Raw genomic sequence first — 20451 nt, 5'->3', positions numbered from 1 at the left:
TAAAGGATTTTCCATACTTAAAGCTTAAAGTCAGTAATAATGGTTGTTAATGCTGCTGTTGAGTTGTTTACATTTACATTGGTGAAATATTATGTTATTAAATATTTTACCACATCTTTTGCTTCAAATTTTTTTCCCTGTTTTCCACCTCTAAAACCTAGGTGTGTCTTATGGTCCGAAAACATACGGAAACTTTTAAACCCCCAAACTTAACTTTTTGTCAATATCTACAGGGGATTTGTTCCAGGCCCCCCTGAGGATACCAAAATCCACAGATGCTCAAGTCCCCTGTATAAAATGCTGTAAAACAATGCAGACAGTTGGTCCGCCACATCCACAGACTCCCATCTGTGAATCAAAACATGCCGGTATTTCCCGAGGGGGGAAAATCTGCAAAGTGACTTGCATGTTTTAAGCATGGGCTGTTCGAGTAGGCAAACTAGGCCAGCCACCATGGCCTGACCTGTGAGCCCTGTGTGTTCAGGAACTGCCCTTCCCCAGTAAGGAGTGGGAGCAGGTGAGTGGATGCACGTTCCCAAGGGTCAGTTAATTGGCGCGGGGCCTAGTCCTAATGTCCCCAATGTGGACTGCAGAGTCAACATAAGATGCTGGCAACAGGCTCCCATCTGCACTGGGAAACACCCGTTTCCCACCAATGAGCCGCAAGCCCACTTTTCTACGTTGTTGTCGGGAACTCCCACCTGTTCCCCTACTCTCTCCACCTGCCCGCTGTCCATCGTAATCAACACCCTATGTTCTGCTTGGAATACTTGGTGGGAAGTGTTCTCCAGACTGGATGCTGCATCACACAATCCGTCTTCTCAGCCATGAGGGCAGGAACTGTATTGTACTTCTGCATGCCTTGCCCCCTGCCTGGTTCATACTACTCCGTTGCTAAAGATTTGCTCAATTAATTAGCCTCGAGTCCATGACAGAATTAAAATTGAAGATTTAATGAATCATGATAAAAGCATGGAAAAGATTATTTCAGTGTACATATGCACGGTCAGTATTGTTGCTGGAAATCAAGAAATGCCAATTATTGATCATGAGATTCCTTCAAGAAAGTTGCCATTTTTAAATGCGTATAAACATATACTGAAATATACATGGGAAACACAAAGCTTAGGTGAATGGCTCCATGAATTCCCACCCCATTTCTTTCAGCTCAGCCAATTGCAGGTTTTCCTCCACCTCTGTCCCACTCTTCTTACCCCTTTAACCCTAATCTTCTCCTCAGCCACTGTTACGGGTTGAACCGTGTCCCCAGAAAAATGCTTCGTTGAAGTCCTAGTCCTCAGCCCCTCAGGATATGACTTTCTTTGGAAACAATCTATGTGTATCTCTAACCAAGATAAGGCGAGGCACGGGGGTGGCTAATCCAGTAGGACTGGTGCTGTTACTAAGGGGAGAGACTTGGAGACAGACAGAAGGCGATGTAAACACGGCTGTGCGATGATGGAGCCAGAGATTGGAGTGGTGTGTCCACAAGCCAACGACGGTGAGAACTTAGGAAAAGGAGAGGAAGGATTCCCTCCAGAGTCGTGGGAGGGAGCGCAGCCCTGTCACACGGAGATTCAGACTCCAGCTCAGAGCTGGGAGACAATCTGTCTGTTTAGAGCCACCCAGTCTGTGGGCTTTTGCCCTGGCAGCTCCACAAAATGAATACAAATGCTACAGGACACATATTTTACTTATTTATCCTACCTGATCCCCCTGTCTTCTGTCCCTTTGGTCTGTGTGCTGTCCTAGTGGCCAGAACCGAGTGGGCGTATGAGTGTTAGCTGCAGTCCAGAGCAGACACAAGCCTGGGGCCAGATGCAGGGCTGGCTGGTTTTAGCCACAAACAGAAAACATGATTCACAGTAGCTGTGAACAAATACAGACTGACTTTTTCACATGAAAGCCCTGTGGTTGGCAGTCCAGGCTGGAGCAGCACTCCAGCCATGTGAAAAGACCTGCACTCCCCCTAGCCTCTGAGGTGACAGGGCTCCCCAGCTTCAGAGATGCCACACTCCGGTAGGAGAGGGGGCGGTGGCTGCCCCCTCCTCCTGCTGCCTGATGTGGTTACTGAGAACCTCCTCGGCTGACTGCCTCAAGCATCTCCTCCGGCTCCAGCACCCAGAAGGAGCTGAAAGGTTCAGCTGAGTTTTCAGCCTTCAGGTCAAGGCCATGGAAGAGGAGGAAGGCGAGGGAGCAGTATCAAGATGCAGGCGCCACCAGCCGAGCCCCTGCCTCAGTGGTGCTATGGCTCATGCAGAGAAACAAATGCATCAGTGAAAGTGCTGCTGGCACAATGGGCTGGACATCAGCACAGAGGGGACAACCAGACTGACATCACTCCCCACACAAAAATGAACTCACAGTACGCTAAATGCCAAATCTGAAAAGCAAAATGTAAACATTTGGGGGGGCGAAATCTTTGGAAAAGACTAATGAGGGGCATTAAAATGTTCCACACATCATTATAACAGCAGAGACAAGGAGATGTCTACAAAGGACCTGACACGAGGAAGACAGGCAGAATCAACGCCCCCCCCCAGGGAAAACCAATGCCATCTTTGGGGATACACAGGTCCTCAACCTGACTTGTAGAGAAATGCAAATTAAAACTTTGGCCCTGGCTGGTATAGCTCAGAGGATTGAGAGCGGGCCTGCGAACCAAAAGGTCACCGGTTCACTTCCCAGTGAGGGCGCATGCCTGGGTTGTGGGCCAGGTCTCCAGTAGGAGGCACACAAGAAGCAACAACACACTGATGTTTCTCTCCCTCTCTTTCTCCCTCCCTTCACCTCTCTAAAAAGAAATCTTAAAAAAAAAAACTTTGCCACCTATCAGACTGTCAAAAATTACCCACTCCAACAGTATGTGCTAAGAAGTGGGCAGAGGGGATCTCAGTAGCCAAGGTGGAGGCGGACTGGATAAAACCCACCTAGAGAACACTCTGGCACCCAATTAAACCGAATGCACATGGCTATAATGCAGCCATTCGTGCACTCTGCGTGTGAGGACGGGCTCCAGTGTGCAGAGCAGCGCTGGGCCTGAGAACAAAGCCTGGAAACCACCTAGATGCCGGCCACGCGGACAGGACACACTGGAGTCTGCTCACACCACAGCTCCAGCTGCATGTCGCACAGGCGCTCAGTGTTACACTTTAAAAGCTGAGGAATACTCTGTACATAACCATTATTTGTAATTTTTTAGGATGCAAAGCAATACCATGTACTGAGGGATACACACCTCCATGCTAACATTTTTAAGAAACACATAACATACCCAGCAGTAGATGAGTGGATCCAAAAACCATGGATCATTTACACAACTGAGTACTGCACAGCAGAAAGAACTTCTGCCTTTTGTGATGCATGGACGGAACTGGAGAACGTTATGCTAAGTGAGATCAGCCAGTCAGCCAAAGACAAATACCATGTGATCTCACTCATAAGAGGAATCTAATAAACAAAAGAAACTAGCGAGCAAAAGGCACAGAAGCATGGAGTGGACTGAGAGTGGCCAGAGGGGTGGGAGAAGGGGAAGGGGCAAGTCAAAGCCCCCGATGAATGCCCCCCAGACAAGGACAATGGTGTGGGGACTGGGAGTGGACAGTGGGCTGGGTAGAGGAGGGCAAAGGGGGAAAATTGCAACAACAGGAATAGAATAACAATTTTTAAAAAGGAACACAGGCCCGATCAGAATCAGCAGCCATCACCTCCACAGGGCAGGGCACACGTTTTGGGGCAGGGGATGCCAGCGTGGTGATGCCACTTCCCTGACTGTGACCCAAGAATACAGATTCATCTTCACTTCCCCAGAAGATAACTGTTTCAGATGCTCTCGGCAAGCTATAGGTGGCAGCATCGCGATCCCTGTGTGAGGACAGGCAGGTGGGCAGGAACACCAGTCCTTGAGCCACACGCCATGAGAGGGACCCTGGCAACCAAGCGCACCTGTGGGCACCGACCCTCTGCCTGGCCACAGGTCCGACAGCTGCCGGCTCTTGAGACTGTGCACTGGTCAGCACCACCACGGTGGGGAGGGGGGTCCTTTCAAAGTCTCCATGACCGGGTCCCCCAGCTTCTCACACCAGAGCGGGTGAACCAGGTGGTTCACCTTCGCTCTCCAGATGACTCTGCTGCACAGTGAAGGTGAGAGCCGTGAAGATGCCCAAGAGCCTCGAGTTTCGGGAATTCAGGGATGGCCAAGTCAGGCAAAAAAGAAAGCCGAAGCACAGCAAGCGTGGCGCTGATCAGCGCTGTGGCAGCCGTGCAGAGCTGCTGCACATCAGCGTGGACATGGCGTCCCGGGAGGGAGGTGGGGGGGTGGAGCCGCCTGCCCTAGCGGGTCCTCAGTGCCCACATGGCTAAATGCCCTGGAGTGAAATAAGCTACCATGCATCAGCCGCCCAGAGCCACGGCCAGCGTCCGGAGGCACCCAGAGTTCACTGCTTTTCAAGTAAAGAAACTGCTCGGGGGACAGAGCTCCAAGTGTCTTAGTCATGAGGACCCTGTTCACTCTCACAGCTCTGTGAGCAGGTCCCAGGCCTGTGACAGAGACTCGAGTCAGGCCTCCAGGTCACTGTGAGCCTGTGGGCAATGTGCGGCAGGCGGCCCGTGACACACTGCGGGCGGGGCGGTTCCCAGCAGGCCAGTGAAGGGCTCCAGAGTGAGGCTGAGGGACAGAGGGAGGAAGTTCTCACCCGCCCTCTCCTCCTATATGCCCACTATTTACGAGAGCCCGACGGCCAGCATACACCACAGAAAGCCTGCTTGCGACAGGAAGGTAGGGTTGCTTTTGCTTTTAACTTGGAGACTCAGATATTCTGGAGCCGCGGGTGTGAAGACACTGAAAGCTTTGGATCAGTTGGGGGCGATGTTCTGAGGTGGGCCAGCTGGTCAGGACGGGGGAGACTGGCAGTGGGGGCAGGCCATGGCCTGGGTGCAGAGTCATGAAGATGGCACTTCCCGTCAGCTGCTGGCTCTCTTCCACCTCTTGTGACACCTCCATCCCTTCAACGCACCCCAAAGGGAATGCCCCAGCCTGACCCTTGCCCCTAATCCCAGATCATCCTGGAACCTTCTGCATGGCACCCCAAATCCTCCCCACACCAGACCCTTTCATCTAGAGGTCCAGAGCACATGGGCGGGGGCACAGGAACACAGAGCACCTGTCCCCATGACCCCATGCTACATGACACTGTGCACGCTTTGCTGACAGGAGAGCTGTGTCCCCCCAGGAACTGGGAGCACAGCACCTGCCCCAGGGCATGAGGCTGAGCGTGGGAAGCCTGGCTACCTGGAAGGTGTTTGAAGAAAACAACAGCCCCTCAGGGCAGCCACACAGCTGAGGGTGGTTATCTCACTTTATTCAGTGAACAGCCTCACTCGGGCCCCACCAAACTGCTGCTCCAGCCTCACTGGAGGGTCTGCCTTGGGGAACGCAGAGGCGGACACACAGCCTCGGTTCCCTACTCGACCTCTTCTGCCGTGAGGGGCACAGAACAAAACCACTGCTCATGTCCTCAGGCACCCACCCATGCAGCCGGGAGCCTCCAGTGTTCAGCAGCCACCTGCCAGCCCAGCTCCAGGGCAAAGCCTGCTCCCAAGGTGCTAGCCACAGGCAGGGGCCTCTGTCTCCAGAGGGGGGACGCCAAACCCTAATCCCTGGCCCTGCAGCCTGTCCCTGCTGGGTAAGAAGCAAAATGTACGAAAATACTTTAATTATTTCTTTGAAACTGTTAAGAAATAAGATCATCTTGTTTTTCTTTTACAATGTCAGTAAAAAAAAAAAAAAGTTCACATTAGTGCCGGAGGAAAGCAGGGCCCCTCTGAGCCAGGCGCCGGCCACTCAGTAGAAACGCTTGTTGCGCTCCTGCCGCCTCTGGAACACCACGGCCCCCACCACGGCGCACACGATGATGCCCAGGAGTGCGCACAGCAGCAGCAGGAACACCCGCCACCCCGTCAGGGGCCCGCTGCGGAAGTTCCCCGTCGGGTCGTCCACGTTGTCTGAGGGAGAAAAGAGGGGGTCTGAGGTGGCCAGGCAGAGGGGCCGGGTGGTGGCCCCGGCAAGGCCCCACCCCCCAGGGGAGCTGTGTCTGCCCACACTGCACCGGCGAGGGGCAGGCACCGGACAGGGGCGACCCCATCGATCCTGGAGATCAAGGCCTGGGGAGTGCCTTGCTGCTGCAAGGAGCCCGTGAACACTGGATTCCTGGGCTCTGCGAGAGCCTGCTCCGTCCGGGAATCCCAGGACCTGCTTTCACAGGCCCAGCCCACCCCAGTGCAGAGGTCTATGCAGCCGCAGATGAACTCTGCCCCAACTCACACCTGGATGCACCTGGCAGCTCTGACAGGTCCCAGGCCCTACCCTATCCTACTCTGGCCTCACCACGCAACTGCCCGCCAGCCCTATCAGTGACCCTGATGAGTGCCAGGCCTGGGATGCCAGCCATAAGCCCACTGACACCCTCCCTCCCCGGCAGGCCTGTGGTGCTACCCCTGCACAGTGACAGTGGTGGCCACTGATGGAGCCAGGGGCGCCCAGGGTTCCCAAGTGCCCTGTGTCCCCTTCTCCGCTTGTCACTACAGTGAGCCCTGGGGCAGCGCCAACACACTGCTAACACTGAGTGGGGATTTTGGAACTCACTGCTGGAGGGGTGAATGGGGCAGTCGGTATGAAAATAGGTTGATCCCTGCCTGGCCAAGCGGGTGGGGCTGCTGGGTAGGTGGGAACGACAAGGTCTGAGCCCTCAGCAGCCAAAAACCCTTAGTCCAAAGTGGTAAGCCCGTGGCCTAAGGCAAATGTTTGACTCTCAAAAACATTTAAAAGTAACTTGAATCTTAAATAAGTGAGCTGTCACATAAAACACTGGGTCCATTTCAGCTCACACAGTTCAGTTTACAGCTGACCATGGGCTGGGCTGACAGGATTTCTCCAAACACGGGCCTCCTTCACCAACGAGAACCCTCCCTCTGTGAGGGCAGAGCTGTGGCTACTGAGTGCTCTGAGAAGAGCCCAGACAATGGAGTTCTGCAGCAACTCAAGTTCAAATCCTGCTCTATCCCTTTCTGGCCGAGGAAACTAAAGGATCAGTTCCTTTGGTCAGTGGTAGGACCTACTTCCCAGCCATTCACTGAGGTCATGCACATGCATTATCAGTGCCCTGCTCAACGCCTCCACCAACAAACTGGTCCCTGCGGCTTTCCCCGCCCTCGCCCCGGCACCAACCGTGGGAGGGAGCAGGCTCCAATGCTGCCACACTGCTCGTCAGCATGGCTTGCCGGTCCCGGAGCCCAGGCCACCACCACAGCCAGACCTGCAATGGCAGGGGCCCATGGGCGCCCACTACGCCGGCCTTGGCCTGGCCCCAGTCCCATGTAGGCCCGAGTGGGAGGGGCCCCGAACACATACCTTTGGGCGACTTGAGGAAATTGACGCTGGGCTCAATCTTGGTCCAGTCGATGTTGTCCTCATCAGGGGTGTGTTCTACCATCAGCTGGAACAGCTTCATGGAGATGATGTCGTGATTGTCTGCGGGACCGAGTGCTGGCGGGTAAGGGCCCTGAGCCCACCTCAGGGCACATGGCCCATACCTCTCCCTGCCGCATACAGTGGCCAGGTTCCTGGGGAGAGCCCCCTCCTGCCCGGCTGCGGGTGCGGCCCTGATGCGCAGTCAGCGACAGCTCCTGAGACATGGGGAAGGCCCAGTGCAAAAAGACCAGGCAGGGAAGACCCTCTGCTTGACGGCCACCGACTCCCGTTTCTGAGACTGGGAGGCCAAGGCTCCGGCCGAGAGGCAGGTCCCAACCGTCAGCTCTGCTCACTGACCGGACTCTGAGGAAGAGCCTGGAAATGGGGAGCTAAAGAGCAGGAGCCCAGCGGCCAGGTGAGCAGAGCCCGAGGCACCTGACCGCCCGGCGTATGCAGCCCCCAGAGGCCCAGGGTGCACCCAGCTCCACAGTCAGACTACGGCTCCCATCCATGCTCTGCCACCTCCGGGTGTGAACGTGGAGAAGTCCCTTCGTCGCTCACACTCCAAATGGTCCCCGTTGGGTGACAAGGGACGGAGGCCACTAGCTACCTAAGCACACGTCATGTGACTTCGCAGAGAGTGTGCAGGCATCTGGGGTGATGTGTACAATTTTAAACAAGGGAATCAGGGAAGACCCCACTGAGGAAGTGACATCTGAGCAAGACGTGAGGATGAGAGTGAGACACGGGCATGGAGGCCCGAGCAGGAGGCCCTGGTGCCTGAGTAGCTAGAGCCCGTACAACCGAGAAGCTGGGAGCAGAGCTCCAGAGGTGGCTGGGTGGGGGAGGGGCCAGCACCAGGGCCCCACAGGCCATGGCTGGGACCGGTGGTGGCCTTGACTCTTAACGAGCAGGGAGCCACTGCAGTGCTCTGAGCGAAGACACGGTGACACCTCATGTGAGTTTTGTGGGGTCGCTCTGGCTGCTGAGCTGGGAGAGACTGCTAGGGGCTGGAGATCCCCAGGGAGGGGGTCACCTGGGGGCTCCTGCAGCTTCCGAGTGAGAGAGGATGGCGGCAGGGACCCCCCAGGGAGTGAGGTAAGGGTGAGAGGTGGTCTGCTCCACTGTGGAGACAAAGTTGGCGGGGCTCGCCGATGGATGGCAGGGGGCATGTGAGACAAGAGGGAAGTCCGGAATGACAATAAGGTTTTTAGACTGAGCCAGTAGAAGGACAGAGGTATCATTTATGTCCTGGTGGCAAGATGTGGTCATCAGCTGTGGGCATGTAAAGGCGGAGACACCCGAGGGACAGCTGAGCGGAGACGCTGAGTGGGTTGGTGACAACGCTGGGCTGCAGGCAGCAATCTGGGGTCTAAGGGTCCAGTTCAAAGCCACCTAAAAAGAGGGCCAGACGGCTGAGCCTGCTTACAGGCTGAGCCCTGGGCAAGCCAAAACTGAGCTAACATGAAGTAAAAGAGACCGGGCGAGCGTGGAGCCGATGTAGGAAGTCCGAGAAGGAGAGTGACCAGCTATGCCACAAGCCTGGCAGACCAGGGAAGGTCACGGCTAAGACTCAACACCCTGCGCAGCCCACTCACCAGACAGGTCGCCGGTGCCGGCCGAGGCCCCAAAGTAGTAGCCGGTGGGAAGGCGCACTCCAGTGATGTCAATGCAGTTCTTCCACTCGTTCTTGTCCTCCAAGTCAGTCATCACCTGCAGCCGGCCAGCAGGTGACGCATGCCACAGGCCCAGCCTGCCCGCCCGCCCCGCAGAGCCCATTAGGCAAGGGACACCCCACCCCACCCTCCCCATTGCGCCTGCTCACCGTCAGGCGGCCACGGGAGTAGCGCACAGCCAGAAAGGTGTCGTGGTCACGGTTGCGGAAGTCAGCCGTGCAGCCCGCCAGCTCAGTCCAGCGGCCGTCCTTGCTGTGGTCGTAGGACAGGGAGCCATTGTTCACCATCACCGAGATGTACGGGAACACACGCTGAGACCGAGACACCGGTTACTCCACAGCCGGCCCAGCCTGCCGAGCGGCAGGGCCCCCCTGCCCAGCCAGCTTCCCAGCCCCACCTGCCCTGCTGCACGGGAGGGAGCAGGGGCCTACCTCCGTGGTCTCATCGTTGGGGTACGTGTCCAGGAAAATGGCTAACCCGTGGAAGTTGTCTTTGCTTCCAAAAACAGGCCCTGGGGTGAGAAAGAGACGCTGCAGTTGTGGGGAATCGGGGCTGTGCCCTGGCTAACACGAAGGCCAAAGTAGTGCCAGTGTGGGGGGGGGGCGGGCAGCAAGAGGCGGCAGCCTGCTGTCGGGCACCCAGTCTCTAAAGGAAAAGCCTGCAGGTGGTCTTGGGTCTGGCAAAGAGGACCAAGTTTGAAGCCTGAACGTCAGTGGACAGCAGCTAGCCCTGTGCTTTGAGTGTGCAGTGACGAGAGGGCACCCAGCCTGTGAAAACCGGGAAGCCCCATCCTCTAACCCAGGGTCGGCAGCTTCCTGCCGAGGTCCACAGAGGAAACACTTTCAACTTTAAGGGCCACATACAGACTTCCTTGCTTCTGCTTTTTAAAAATAACACTCTGAAGTGGGGAAAGCCATTCTTTGCTGGTGTGCAACAGCAGGCCGCCGCGGGGACCGAGCTGAGCTGCAGAGCCCAGCCCCTCTTCTTCCCCAGGGGACCACCCTCAGCCAACCCGAGGTCCCAGGGCTCTCTGAAGAAGAGCAGCAGCAGCCTAACGGGAGAGTGCAGAGTGGAGGACCCTTGGTCACAGGGGCCCCACACACAGAGCGCAGCCCTACCGTGCACAAGGCGGTCCCGAGTGTACCACAGGGCGATGCCGTCTCCATGGAGATTCTTCTTCCCGGCGCCATGCACTTTGAAGTGGACGTGCATCTCCCAGTCCTTGAGGAAGCAAGGCTGCGGGGGGGTGGGGGGGGGGGGCGTATGGAGAGGGCTGCTCTGAGCTCTCTGGGCCTTTCCACCAGCTGGTGGTGTGCCAGCCTGGACCTTGTGGCACCGAGCCCAGGCCCTCCCCGGAGGGGGCCAGGCAGCCAGGCACGAGCACCACGGGCCAATGGACCCTCCAGCTTCCTCAACAGGAGAGAGGGGGCTGCCAGGCCTCCCAGGGAAGGAGGGGAGGCCACACAGGGTCCCAAGAATGCCTGAGGCCCAGGACCCACCCGGCCCAGCACCAGCCTTACTGACTTTGATTCACGTTCCTCAAAACCAGCCAACCCTATCCGCCCTGTTTTCTCTCCACCCCAGTGCCCCTGCCCTGAGATCTTGTGGGAGGATCAGTATCCCCTCTTCAGCCACATATTTACAGAAGAGAAAACACATTCAGAGACAGAACGACAGCCAACAGCAGGTAGGGCAGCCTTGCATCACACGCAGGCCTGTCTAAGGTGGAAACCTGTGCTGTCTTCTGTCCCTCCTACAGCCTGCAGGTCCTTAACTCGAACTGCATCAGCTCCTTTCCAGCCTTCCACCCCTACCATCTTCCCTTCTAACCAACCTTCCAAACTGAGGGACTCAAATCTGGGTCTGGCTGATTGCAAACCCCTCTTGGCCAGCAGCGTACCCCCTGACTCCTGCAGCCCCAGCGGGCCGCAGTGTGGTGACAGCAGCAGGGCAGGGGCAGAACCGTGACCTGAGGGAAGGCAGATGCTCCCTGGCATCAGGAACACCAGGTACAGGGCTGGGCAACGCTGCAGCGAGGGAAGGGGCCTGGCCTCGCCCTCCAGGAAGCTGCTCATGAAAACTACAGCTGACACATCCTTTGAAAAGAACCCACCAGTGGAAATCTGCAGATGGATGTGTGAGCAAGTGATTAAACACAGGCCCATCAGACAGGCGAATGAAAACAGATACTGTTGACCTGTCTGACTGGCAACAATTAAAGAGATCATTAACACCCCTGTGGAGGAGAAGCGAAAAAACGCACTCAGCCAGTGGGAGTGCGAGCACTCCCTCTCACCTTCCTGGGGGCGGTTTGGCTGCTGCAGCTTTTTATAGGAGGGGCAGAGCCACACGTGCTACATTCCCATCTGAAAGAGCCCGGGACTGACACATGCAAGGGAAGGAAGAGTGGAAGGACTGTGGGGAGCCGACCTGAGTGCACGCAACTCTGGGCGGGGTGTTCACTTTCTATTTTGACTTCTATGTAATGAGCGTGCTGCCTCTGTAATCAGAAAAAATACTCAAAAACAAAGACCTTTCCATCCCATCCTGGGCAAACGGCCTTGTGCACTCATGAGCTCAGCAGACCCAGTGTTTCGGCTCTGGGCACTGCATGCCCAGCAGATGGGACCCAGCCTGGCCCAGAGGACACAGCACCAGCAGGCACCTGTGAGGCAGCTTGCCAGTCTTGTGAAATCGGCCTTCCCGGTTCTCGACGGTTCACTGGCTCTGGGAAATGTGCAGATTCCAGAGGCGTGAGTGAGAGGGATGAGAACCAGCTCTCAAGGACAGACAGACGAGAAATCCGAGTCCGGAGCCTGCTGAGCAGGTGCAGCGCCCCTGCTTCATGTTGGGACCGTGACGACAGTAAGCCAAAAACAAGAAGGAACAAGAAGGGCCCTGCCAGGGACTGCAGCCCAGCTGAGTCCTCTCAATCCCTGAAATCTGACGAGAGACTCCTCTAGGCCTCATAGTACAAAGACAACATCCAGCACACAATGAAAAATGCCAGGCAGTGAAAAGACAAGATATGCACACAAACCACAGGGAGGGAGGAAGGAGGCTCGCAGGAACCCCATATGTCGGCCGTACACACAACTGGTTGACCAGCTCAGAGAGGTAAGACACAAGACCGAGAACTCTGACAGATCACTGAAGTTTTTTAAAACTATAAAAATTGCAGTATGAAAAATACAATAACTGAAATTAACAATGTAATGGATCTGTTTTACAACAGATTCAAAACAGATGAAGAGAGAACTAGTAAACTCCAGTGCAGTCAGATAAAAATATCCAGATTAAGCAGAGAGAAAAGAAGCATGACCAATGCAAAACACTGAGTACGTGGCAGAGGAGAGAGCGAGACAGTCTGAACAGGTGTCCAGCCTTTCGGCGTCTCTGGGCCACAACGGAAGAAGAACTGCCGTCTTGGGCCACACGTTAAATACACAAACACTAATGAAATTAATGAACCAAAAAAAAAAGTAAATTTACGGTTTAGTGTTGGGAGGCATTCACAGCCATCCTGGGCCACAGTCAGACACGTGTAATTGGAGTTTCAGAACGAACAGTGATAGAACGGGGCAAAGAAAAAAGTAGAGAGATGTGTAACACTAAAACGGATTCAAAGACATTATTACACACATCTTAAGTCTTACAAAGCAAAAGAGACAAAAAGAAAAAGACAAGAGAAACTATACTTAGGAAGGATGGAAAAGGAGGGAGAAAACAAAGAAAGACACCAGAAGGAGAAAAAGATTACCTTCCTTCTTTTATGAAAGTACTGAGTGACCCAAGACAGTACAACTCCCTGTGTCTCAGAGTTACATTTAGAAAAACAAGAAGCAGAAGATGGGCTGCAGACTGTTTCATTCTGACAGTAATATCCACCCAGACGGGGGGAATATGTGACAGCTCACTGAGATGCACTTCAATAAACTTTCGCTTTTCTATAATTATGTGAACACTGTATAATGTGTAGTGCATTTATTTCGATCTGTTGTGCACTGACACTAATCCCAAGGAAACCCACAAGGTTAAACAGTGTAAATTAGTGTGCATACATTAGCCACAGGGGCAGAGGTTTTCCAGCAGCAAACACACTGCATCAGGGCAGCACTCTGCTTTGGGAAATGAAATGAAACACAAGTTCAGTAAAGAACTGACATACAATCTGGGTTGACTCCCAGTGTTTAAAAGAAAGAGTGAGCCCTGGTTGATGCAGCTCAGTGTGTTCGCAGGTTCAATTCCCAGTCAGGGTACATGCTTGGGTTGCAGGCCACGACCCCCAGCAACCGCACATTGATGTTTCTCTCTCTCTCTTTCTCCCTCCCCTCCCTCTCTAAAAATAAATAAAGTCTTAAAAAAAAAAAAAAGAGTGGACATCGAATCACAATATTCAGATTCCACCGACTACACTTTAAGTTTTACTTTAAAATGGCAATATTTAAAATATGTTGGAAACTAGACCTCTTACAAATATTTAAACTTAGGCCACCTGTTTACAAAGGGAGGGGGCAGCTACATGCAGACCAACACCAGCGCAGACAGCCCAGAGGCCGGGCTGCAGCCGCCACACCAGCCCCGCAGAACGCCTTGAGCCCCGGCCGCCAGGCACTTGGAGCTCCAGCCCTTAATCCGACCGTCTGCCCCTGTGCCACAGCAGGCCTGTGCCTCATCTCTGCTTCGACGCAGCAGGTCCTCAGTAGTGTTTGCTCATTGGCTGCCTCTCCCAGATGGAGTGAGCAGTGGTGACAAGAAAGAGAAAAGTCCAGAAAGCATCTCTCTAGCTGGCTCTTGGGAAACGCTGGGCAGAAAATTCTAAGAGCTCTAAGCAACGTCTTTCAGAAACTGTAGGAAACACCTGTAGGGCCAAACAGCAAAAGGTCCCTTGAGCTAAATTGGAAGGTGGGAGAAAGCAGTTCGATAAAGTGCAGAATCCTGCCAGCCCTGTGATAGTGTCACACCACTGACAACACCAACCACCCGTGACCTACAACCATAATCAGTTACTTGTGACTGGACCCAATATCCAACAGTTCCATCACTACTTGTACCTTACTTTAAAAAAATAAAAAGCCTTAATGCTAAACCAAACTCATTTCCACAGAAAATGTAAGGCTACACTGTCATTTTGTAAAATATTTTATTTATTTATTTTTAGAGAGGGGTAAGAGAGGGAAAAAGAAAGGGAGAAAAGCATCTATGTGAGAAACACTGTTGCCTCTCGTACACACTCCGACCAGGACCAAACCCGCAACCCAGGCACGTGCCATGACTGGGAACAAACCAATGACCTTTTGCTTTACAGGATGACATCCAACCAACTGAGCCACACTGACCAGGGTTCATTTTTTTAAATTATCTGAAAGTGCTAAGGCAGAATAATGCGACAGAATGTGACTCAGGGGAGTTCTTTTGTTGAAGGCCTCTCTCAGTGGGCGGCACTGGGCTGAGACTTAACAGATGAGAAGGATCAAGCAGGCCAGAAGGGCCAAGAGGCAGAGCCCCAGAGTGGGGCAACCACATGGGCAAAGACCCTGAGGCGCACAGGATTCTGAACAAAGTCAACAAGGCAGATGACTGTCAGTCAGTTCCCAGCACCAGGGGGCAGAATGTGTGGGCATGCCGCGTGTTTACCCCTTCACAGGGGACCACAGGCTCAAAAGATCAGAGTAAAAGCTTAGCAGAGGAATCCCGACCACCCCTAGTGGTAAGGAGAGGAGGAGCTGAGGGGACAAGCAGGTGAGGAAACATGAGATAGTGTGGGCTCCCAGAAGAGAATGGGGATGTCAACCAGAAGGGACTAAGAGGAGGGTGATGGAGAAAACTAGGGCACGGGAAAAGCTGGGGCCAGGCTGGATGAGGCAGGCACAGGCCCCACCTCAAGCTGCGCCCAAGCCCCAAATTAACCCCCTTACACCTTCTCCTGGCCTAGATTTCCCCAGTGTGAAGTCTGTGTAGCAATTGACTGTGGCCACTGCTCATGTGTGACATTCCAGTGACACCTGCGGCTCCCTGACCTCTGGAGCAGAGGTCACAGCAACTAAATCTGCCCACAAGTCCATACGACTATAGACAAGACCCTCAGTTAAGCACTGGGTAAGGGGACTGAGTCTGCAAGCACTTCTAAGGGGTGCCTTCGCCCTCCAGGGGGCGGTCACGCATAGCAAGTGAACTGCTGGGCTTGGAGATCAGAGAGATCCGAGTTTAGATTCTGTTTATGCTGAATTACTCACTGTGTTAGCTCTGCACAAAGCCACAACAGCCACCTACATCGAGCAGCCCATTCAAGAACTAACCGCAGTAAAGTGTGTTCAAGTCAGTGTACAACACAGTAAAACACCCGATAAAGGCCCTGTTGTTTCCACTTATCCCACATTTGAGAGGGGTCAATTCAGACAGCCTGACAGCCCCACTTAACTCTGAGCCTTAGCTCCTTAGTCAGCAAAACGGAAATAACATCCCTTCCTTCACATGGGTTTTGAAAGAATTAAGTGAATAGGAGGTAAAGTGTCAAGCACAGCCTCCGACACAAAATAACTTCAATAGCCATTGCCTGTTATTACCGGTGAATGGGACCAACATGGGGAAGGAGCGGGGGAGGGAGGGGCGAGCCTTCAAGTCAAAGTCCGGTCTGGGCTGCAGCGGAGGCCGGGAGTAGTGGCTTTCTTAAGGGTATGCCTGGCCTCTGGGGCACCACTCACCTGGTGATTCCAGATAGAGCCTTCTTTGCTGCGCTCATCAGGGGTCAGACGCACGTACTGGCTGGTGAGTATAGTGCTGCCTTGGAAGTCCCAGAGGGGCATGGAGCTGGAACCGACCCCTGTGGGCAGAGTGACGGGCACAAACAGGTGGGTAACAAGCCATGCCAGGACTGGCCTTGCCAGAGGCAAGAAGCCCAGAGAGCTGTCCCGCTCGTGAGAAAAAGCGCTCCCTCTGCCAACCCGGTGCAGCCTCGCCTTCGCCCTGCACTCGTTCCCGCCCCAGGCCTCACCTTGGTAGGGCTTAATAAGCGAATGCTCCCGCTTGAGGTGCTCACTGTTGCCGTCAGTTATATCCGCAGCCACCGACCCCAGCAACAGGATAAGAAGTAGAGGTGTCGTGGGGCCAGGGCCGGGGCCGGGAAGCCCAGGCCTCCCCGGGCACCGCCGGCCCCAGCCCCAGCGCCAAATGCATCCTTCCGCCGCCATTCTCCGTTCCTCTCCGCCACTTCCGTTCTAGCACTTCCGCCTTCCGGGTGCCCCATATAATGGCCTCCGGCCGGAAACCCTCTAAACCTAGTGTCACCTGGAGTTAAAAGCAAAGCCTCACAGCAGGGGACGGCGGCTTTATTTGCTGAGCAGCCCCCATCCTGATCAACTGTAGTTCCACACTTTCTTGGCTCCCCCGGCGCACCTGTCGGCCTGCCTCAGCAACAGGTTCTTACAAACCACAGCCAATCATGGAACAGCACGTTAGGACTGTGAGCCAATGGAAAACAGAAGGAAGGTTTGAGTCGATGGTTGAACTTTTGCAGCCCGCGAAGCGAGGCGTGCTGGAACTTGTAGTTATGGTGGGATGCTCGCGCGGGCCGGACGAACGAAGATTACAGTGCCCTGGGCCTCTGGCTACTGACCACTTCCTTGTAGTAACTTTTCCCAGTCCGAGAGCAAAGGATCTCTAATTAGAAGGCGGAGACCTGAATTTCAACTCCCGCGCCACCTCGGACTCCCTAGGAGACCTCTAGTGTACCTTAGCTAGTTCTGGCTTAACACCCTGCAGCTTCACACCCTTGAAGACTTAGAATTACCAGTGATTTTAGGGTGTCCACTTCTCCCAGCTCCTCAGGCCCAGCCGGGGTTAAGCAGCGCAACAGACCTGGACCCTGACTGGGGACCCCAGTGATGTTTGGAGCCCATGCAGATCCAAATGGTCGTAGTGCCTACCTGGCGCAGCAAGGAGAGTACATTAAAGGTGCAGGAAAGCCGGCCGTGAACCAAAGGTCGAAAACTGGTGTTATTTGAAGCCAAATACAACTCACGTGTAACATTCCGGTGACACCCGAGGCTCCCTGACCTCTGGAGCAGAGGTCCCAGGAACTAAATCTTGCCACCAGTCCATACGACTGACTAACACAGCCAAATACAGCTTTGCTTTTACCTGCTAATGCTTTTTTAATAAGTGATTTAACTACCAATATATTTAAATCAGGACTCTTAAATTCATATTAGAAACAAAATTTCCGGTTTCTCTGGAAAAATGGGAAGATCCAACAAAGCTAAGCCCATGGGCTGCCCCCCTACAAATGCCTTCCTCTTCTAAGTTAGTATACACTCTACATGCTGACCACTAATTTAGCCCTCCTGTCTGGCTCCTCTAGACATTTGAATTAATGACCCCTGTTATAGATCACAGGGCAGGATCTTCGTTGGTTGCTCCTTTATTAAATTTTAAGAAACTTCCCTTTTGAATTAATCAACTTATTCAGGGTTACGTGACAAGAGGTCTTTTCTGGGTCATTTTTAAAAAAGATTTTATTTATTTTTTAGAGAGAGGCAGGGAAGGAGAAAGAGAGGGAGGGAAACACCAATGTGTGCTTGCCTCTCTGAGCCCCCTACTGGGGATCTGGTCTGCAACCCAGGCATGTGCCCTAGACTGGGAATCAAATTGGGGACCCTTTGATATGTAGGCTGGCACTCCAACCACTGAGCCACACCAGCCAGGGCTGGGTCATATATGTTTAATGAGCTTTTTTATTTATAGCCATACAAATGAGGACATGTACATTCGACTAGACCGCCATGAGGACTGAGGTTTTTGTCAGCTATGATCACTACTGAATCTCAAGCATCTACAACAGTACTTGACACATAGGAGGTGATTAATAAGTTGGTGAAAGAATGAATATTTGTTCTAGAACCTGGAATCAAGTCATAAAGAATGAGCAATTTACCAGAAAGGGGAACAGGAAATGTGAAGGCAGGGAGGGACCCCTGAAAGTATAAGGAGTGCAGGCAGCTTGGAATGGCTAAACAATGATGGGCAAGAGTGTGGCTGAGGCCAGGCCTCAAAGGGCCTGCAATTCCCAGCTAAAGAACATGACTTTTTTCCAGAAGGCAATGGAATGGTTTTAAGCATGGGAGTGGCCAATGTGGATTTCTCTTGCTATGGTGAGAAGAGACTGGAGCCAGGTGACAGGTGGGTCAACTGAATAGGTCATTAGGACCAGATGAGAGAGGGCCAGGTCCGAGCCATTGAGGTCTCCACAGGGAATGGGGATTGGAAGTCCCACAGGAAGACTAGACATCAGTAAGTGATCACCTTTGGGAAGCCAGGGACGGAGAAATTGAGAACAGTGTTCCATGGAGTGAAGGTCCCCACCACGCCCATGGAGTGAAGTAGATAAGCGCTAAGAGATAGGAAGTCCCAGGGTTTCCTGGGGTCCCTGGGGTGGAGATGTGGTCAGAGATGAAACTGGCATCCACATGGACAGGTAGAGAGAGGCATCTCTCAGTAGCCAGAGAGGATGACTTTGGGAGGGGCTCCCAGGCAGAGCGTGTGATTGGGTCTTTTGGGAAAGGAAGGTGCACTGCTAGCCCCCGGGCTGGTTGTGGCCCAGGTCCAACTCCTGGCACCCCAAGCACATGTGTTCACAGCTTAGCAGATCTCTGACCTGATGTGTAACCTTGGGCAACTCACATCTCTCCAAGTCTCAGTTTCCTGGTCTGTAAAATGGGAATAATGAGAACCAGTCACAAGGAGATTGTAAGGATCAGATTAGGTCAGTTCAGGAGAAAGCCCTGTAAATTGTAAAGCCCCCTCCGAAGCTCAGGCTCAGAGCCATGGCACAGTAGACAGACAGGCAGTCCTCACTCATGCCACACACTCCCCAGCCCCCCTGACAGGCACATTCGCACTGTCATGTATTAAAACCACCATGGGCAATGCTCCAGGCCCAAAAGCAGCCCCTCATACACACACCTCATACACATTCACATCTGAATGAATCCCTCTGTCTGGGTGGCCCGGAGCAAAGTGTCCAGAAGGAGTTGAGTCAGGGCTGCATGAAGAGGTGATTTAACTAGGGTAATGCTAGCTGCTGTAACAAATAAGCCCTAATGTGTGCAATGGCTTCAAGTTTATTTCTAGCTCATACATAACAGCCCAAAGCTGCTATTTCTGGTTGATGGGTGGCTTGCCTTCGAGGACTAATGCAGAGACCCCAGCCTCTTCCTTGTGGTGGTTCCACAGTCCCCTATAGCCTCATCATCTTCTGCAGCCAGCCAGCTGAAGGGCAAAGAGAATGCAGACAGCATGTCTTTGAAGCAACACTTCAGAGTTTTGGTCCAGAAACAGCACGCACCATTCCACTCACATTCAACTGGTAGGAGCTAGTCACATGGCCACACATGACTGCAAGAGAGCCTGGGAAATTAAAGTTCAGCCATGTACCCAGGAAGAAAAGAACATGAATTTGTGATGAAGAATGAGTCTCTGCCACCAAAATTTTCAGGTCACAGCCCTAAAATGGGGCAGGGTATAGAGGTAGAATATGGAAAAGGAGGTGTCACCTTTTCCCTGTTGAGACAGGGGCCCAAACTGGGGTTTAGGGCCCTAAGTCCATACGTACAGTAGAGGGAACATGTGTGTGTAAGGAGGAGAACAGAGGGCTCTGGCTAAAGGGCCTAGGTCCCCTGGGGCTGGCCAGGCTGAGTGCAGGGTGTCGCTCTCCAGCTGGCAGGGCTCTGCCGAGATGGGTTTGCATGTGAGCAAGGGGACTGTGAAGACACAGACACACCTGACCCATGCCCCTGCCCTCGTGGTTGAGCATGGTGCACACCTGTGCTGGGTGCAGGTGTGCCTGTCACATGTGCCTGTCCCCAGGATTGTACAGACAGTTGACCAAACACCAGGCAGTCCTTATGGAGGAGATCCCATGTGTTTATGACGGGCTCACCTGAATAGCCTGTAAGCGCATGACCACGCATGCGAGGTGCTGACCTGTGTGCACACCTGGGCATGTGCCTGGGAAGTGTCTGGGGATGAAAGGAGTGACTGCATGGGCACCACTGCCTGGGGGAGGGGTGCTGAGTGTGTACATGCCCAACACGCAGCAGGTGTGAGATAAGCATGTGCTGAGTAAAGTCCACATGTGGATGCTTGGTGCACATGTACTTGTATATACACGTGTGTCCACGGAGCCCCTGCTGGGTTGCCCATAGTTGCCTAGGTGTGTGGGCGTGCCTTTCTGTGTGCCTAGACATGACCCTGGAGCTCCCGGGCCGGGCCAGGCCAAGCTGGGCTCCTCTCCAAGCATGCAGGGCCCCC

General features: G+C 53.7%; 1 protein-coding gene across 1 annotated transcript; it reads right to left on the bottom strand.

Moving 5' to 3' along the window:
- Positions 1-5339: 5339 nt before the first annotated feature.
- On the bottom strand, positions 5340-16557 carry LMAN2 (lectin, mannose binding 2). Its single transcript, XM_045821273.1, has 8 exons — positions 16139-16557; positions 15849-15967; positions 10263-10380; positions 9576-9655; positions 9294-9455; positions 9067-9181; positions 7409-7528; positions 5340-6003 (listed from the first exon to the last, which is right to left on the bottom strand). The coding sequence occupies exons 1-8, from the start codon at positions 16332-16334 to the stop codon at positions 5843-5845; spliced, it is 1071 nt and encodes a 356-aa protein (XP_045677229.1). The 5' UTR covers positions 16335-16557; the 3' UTR covers positions 5340-5842.
- Between the last annotated feature and the right edge of the window lie 3894 nt (positions 16558-20451).

Source organism: Phyllostomus hastatus, unplaced genomic scaffold (assembly GCF_019186645.2).
Source record: "Phyllostomus hastatus isolate PE091 unplaced genomic scaffold, TTU_PhHast_1.1 phas_contig_150, whole genome shotgun sequence".
Taxonomy (NCBI): Eukaryota; Metazoa; Chordata; class Mammalia; order Chiroptera; family Phyllostomidae; genus Phyllostomus; species Phyllostomus hastatus.
This window is presented reverse-complemented; position numbering and strand designations above follow the sequence as displayed.

Coding starts and splice junctions, on each gene's coding strand:
- LMAN2 (XM_045821273.1), bottom strand. CDS start 16,334: ATGGCGGCGGAAGGATGCATTTGGCGCTGGGGCTGGGGCCGGCGGTGC. Junction 10,381..15,848: donor GCTCTATCTGGAATCACCAG/GTGAGTGGTGCC, acceptor ACCCCCCCGCAG/CCTTGCTTCCTCAAGGACTG. Junction 9,656..10,262: donor TCGGGACCGCCTTGTGCACG/GTAGGGCTGCGC, acceptor TTCTCACCCCAG/GGCCTGTTTTTGGAAGCAAA.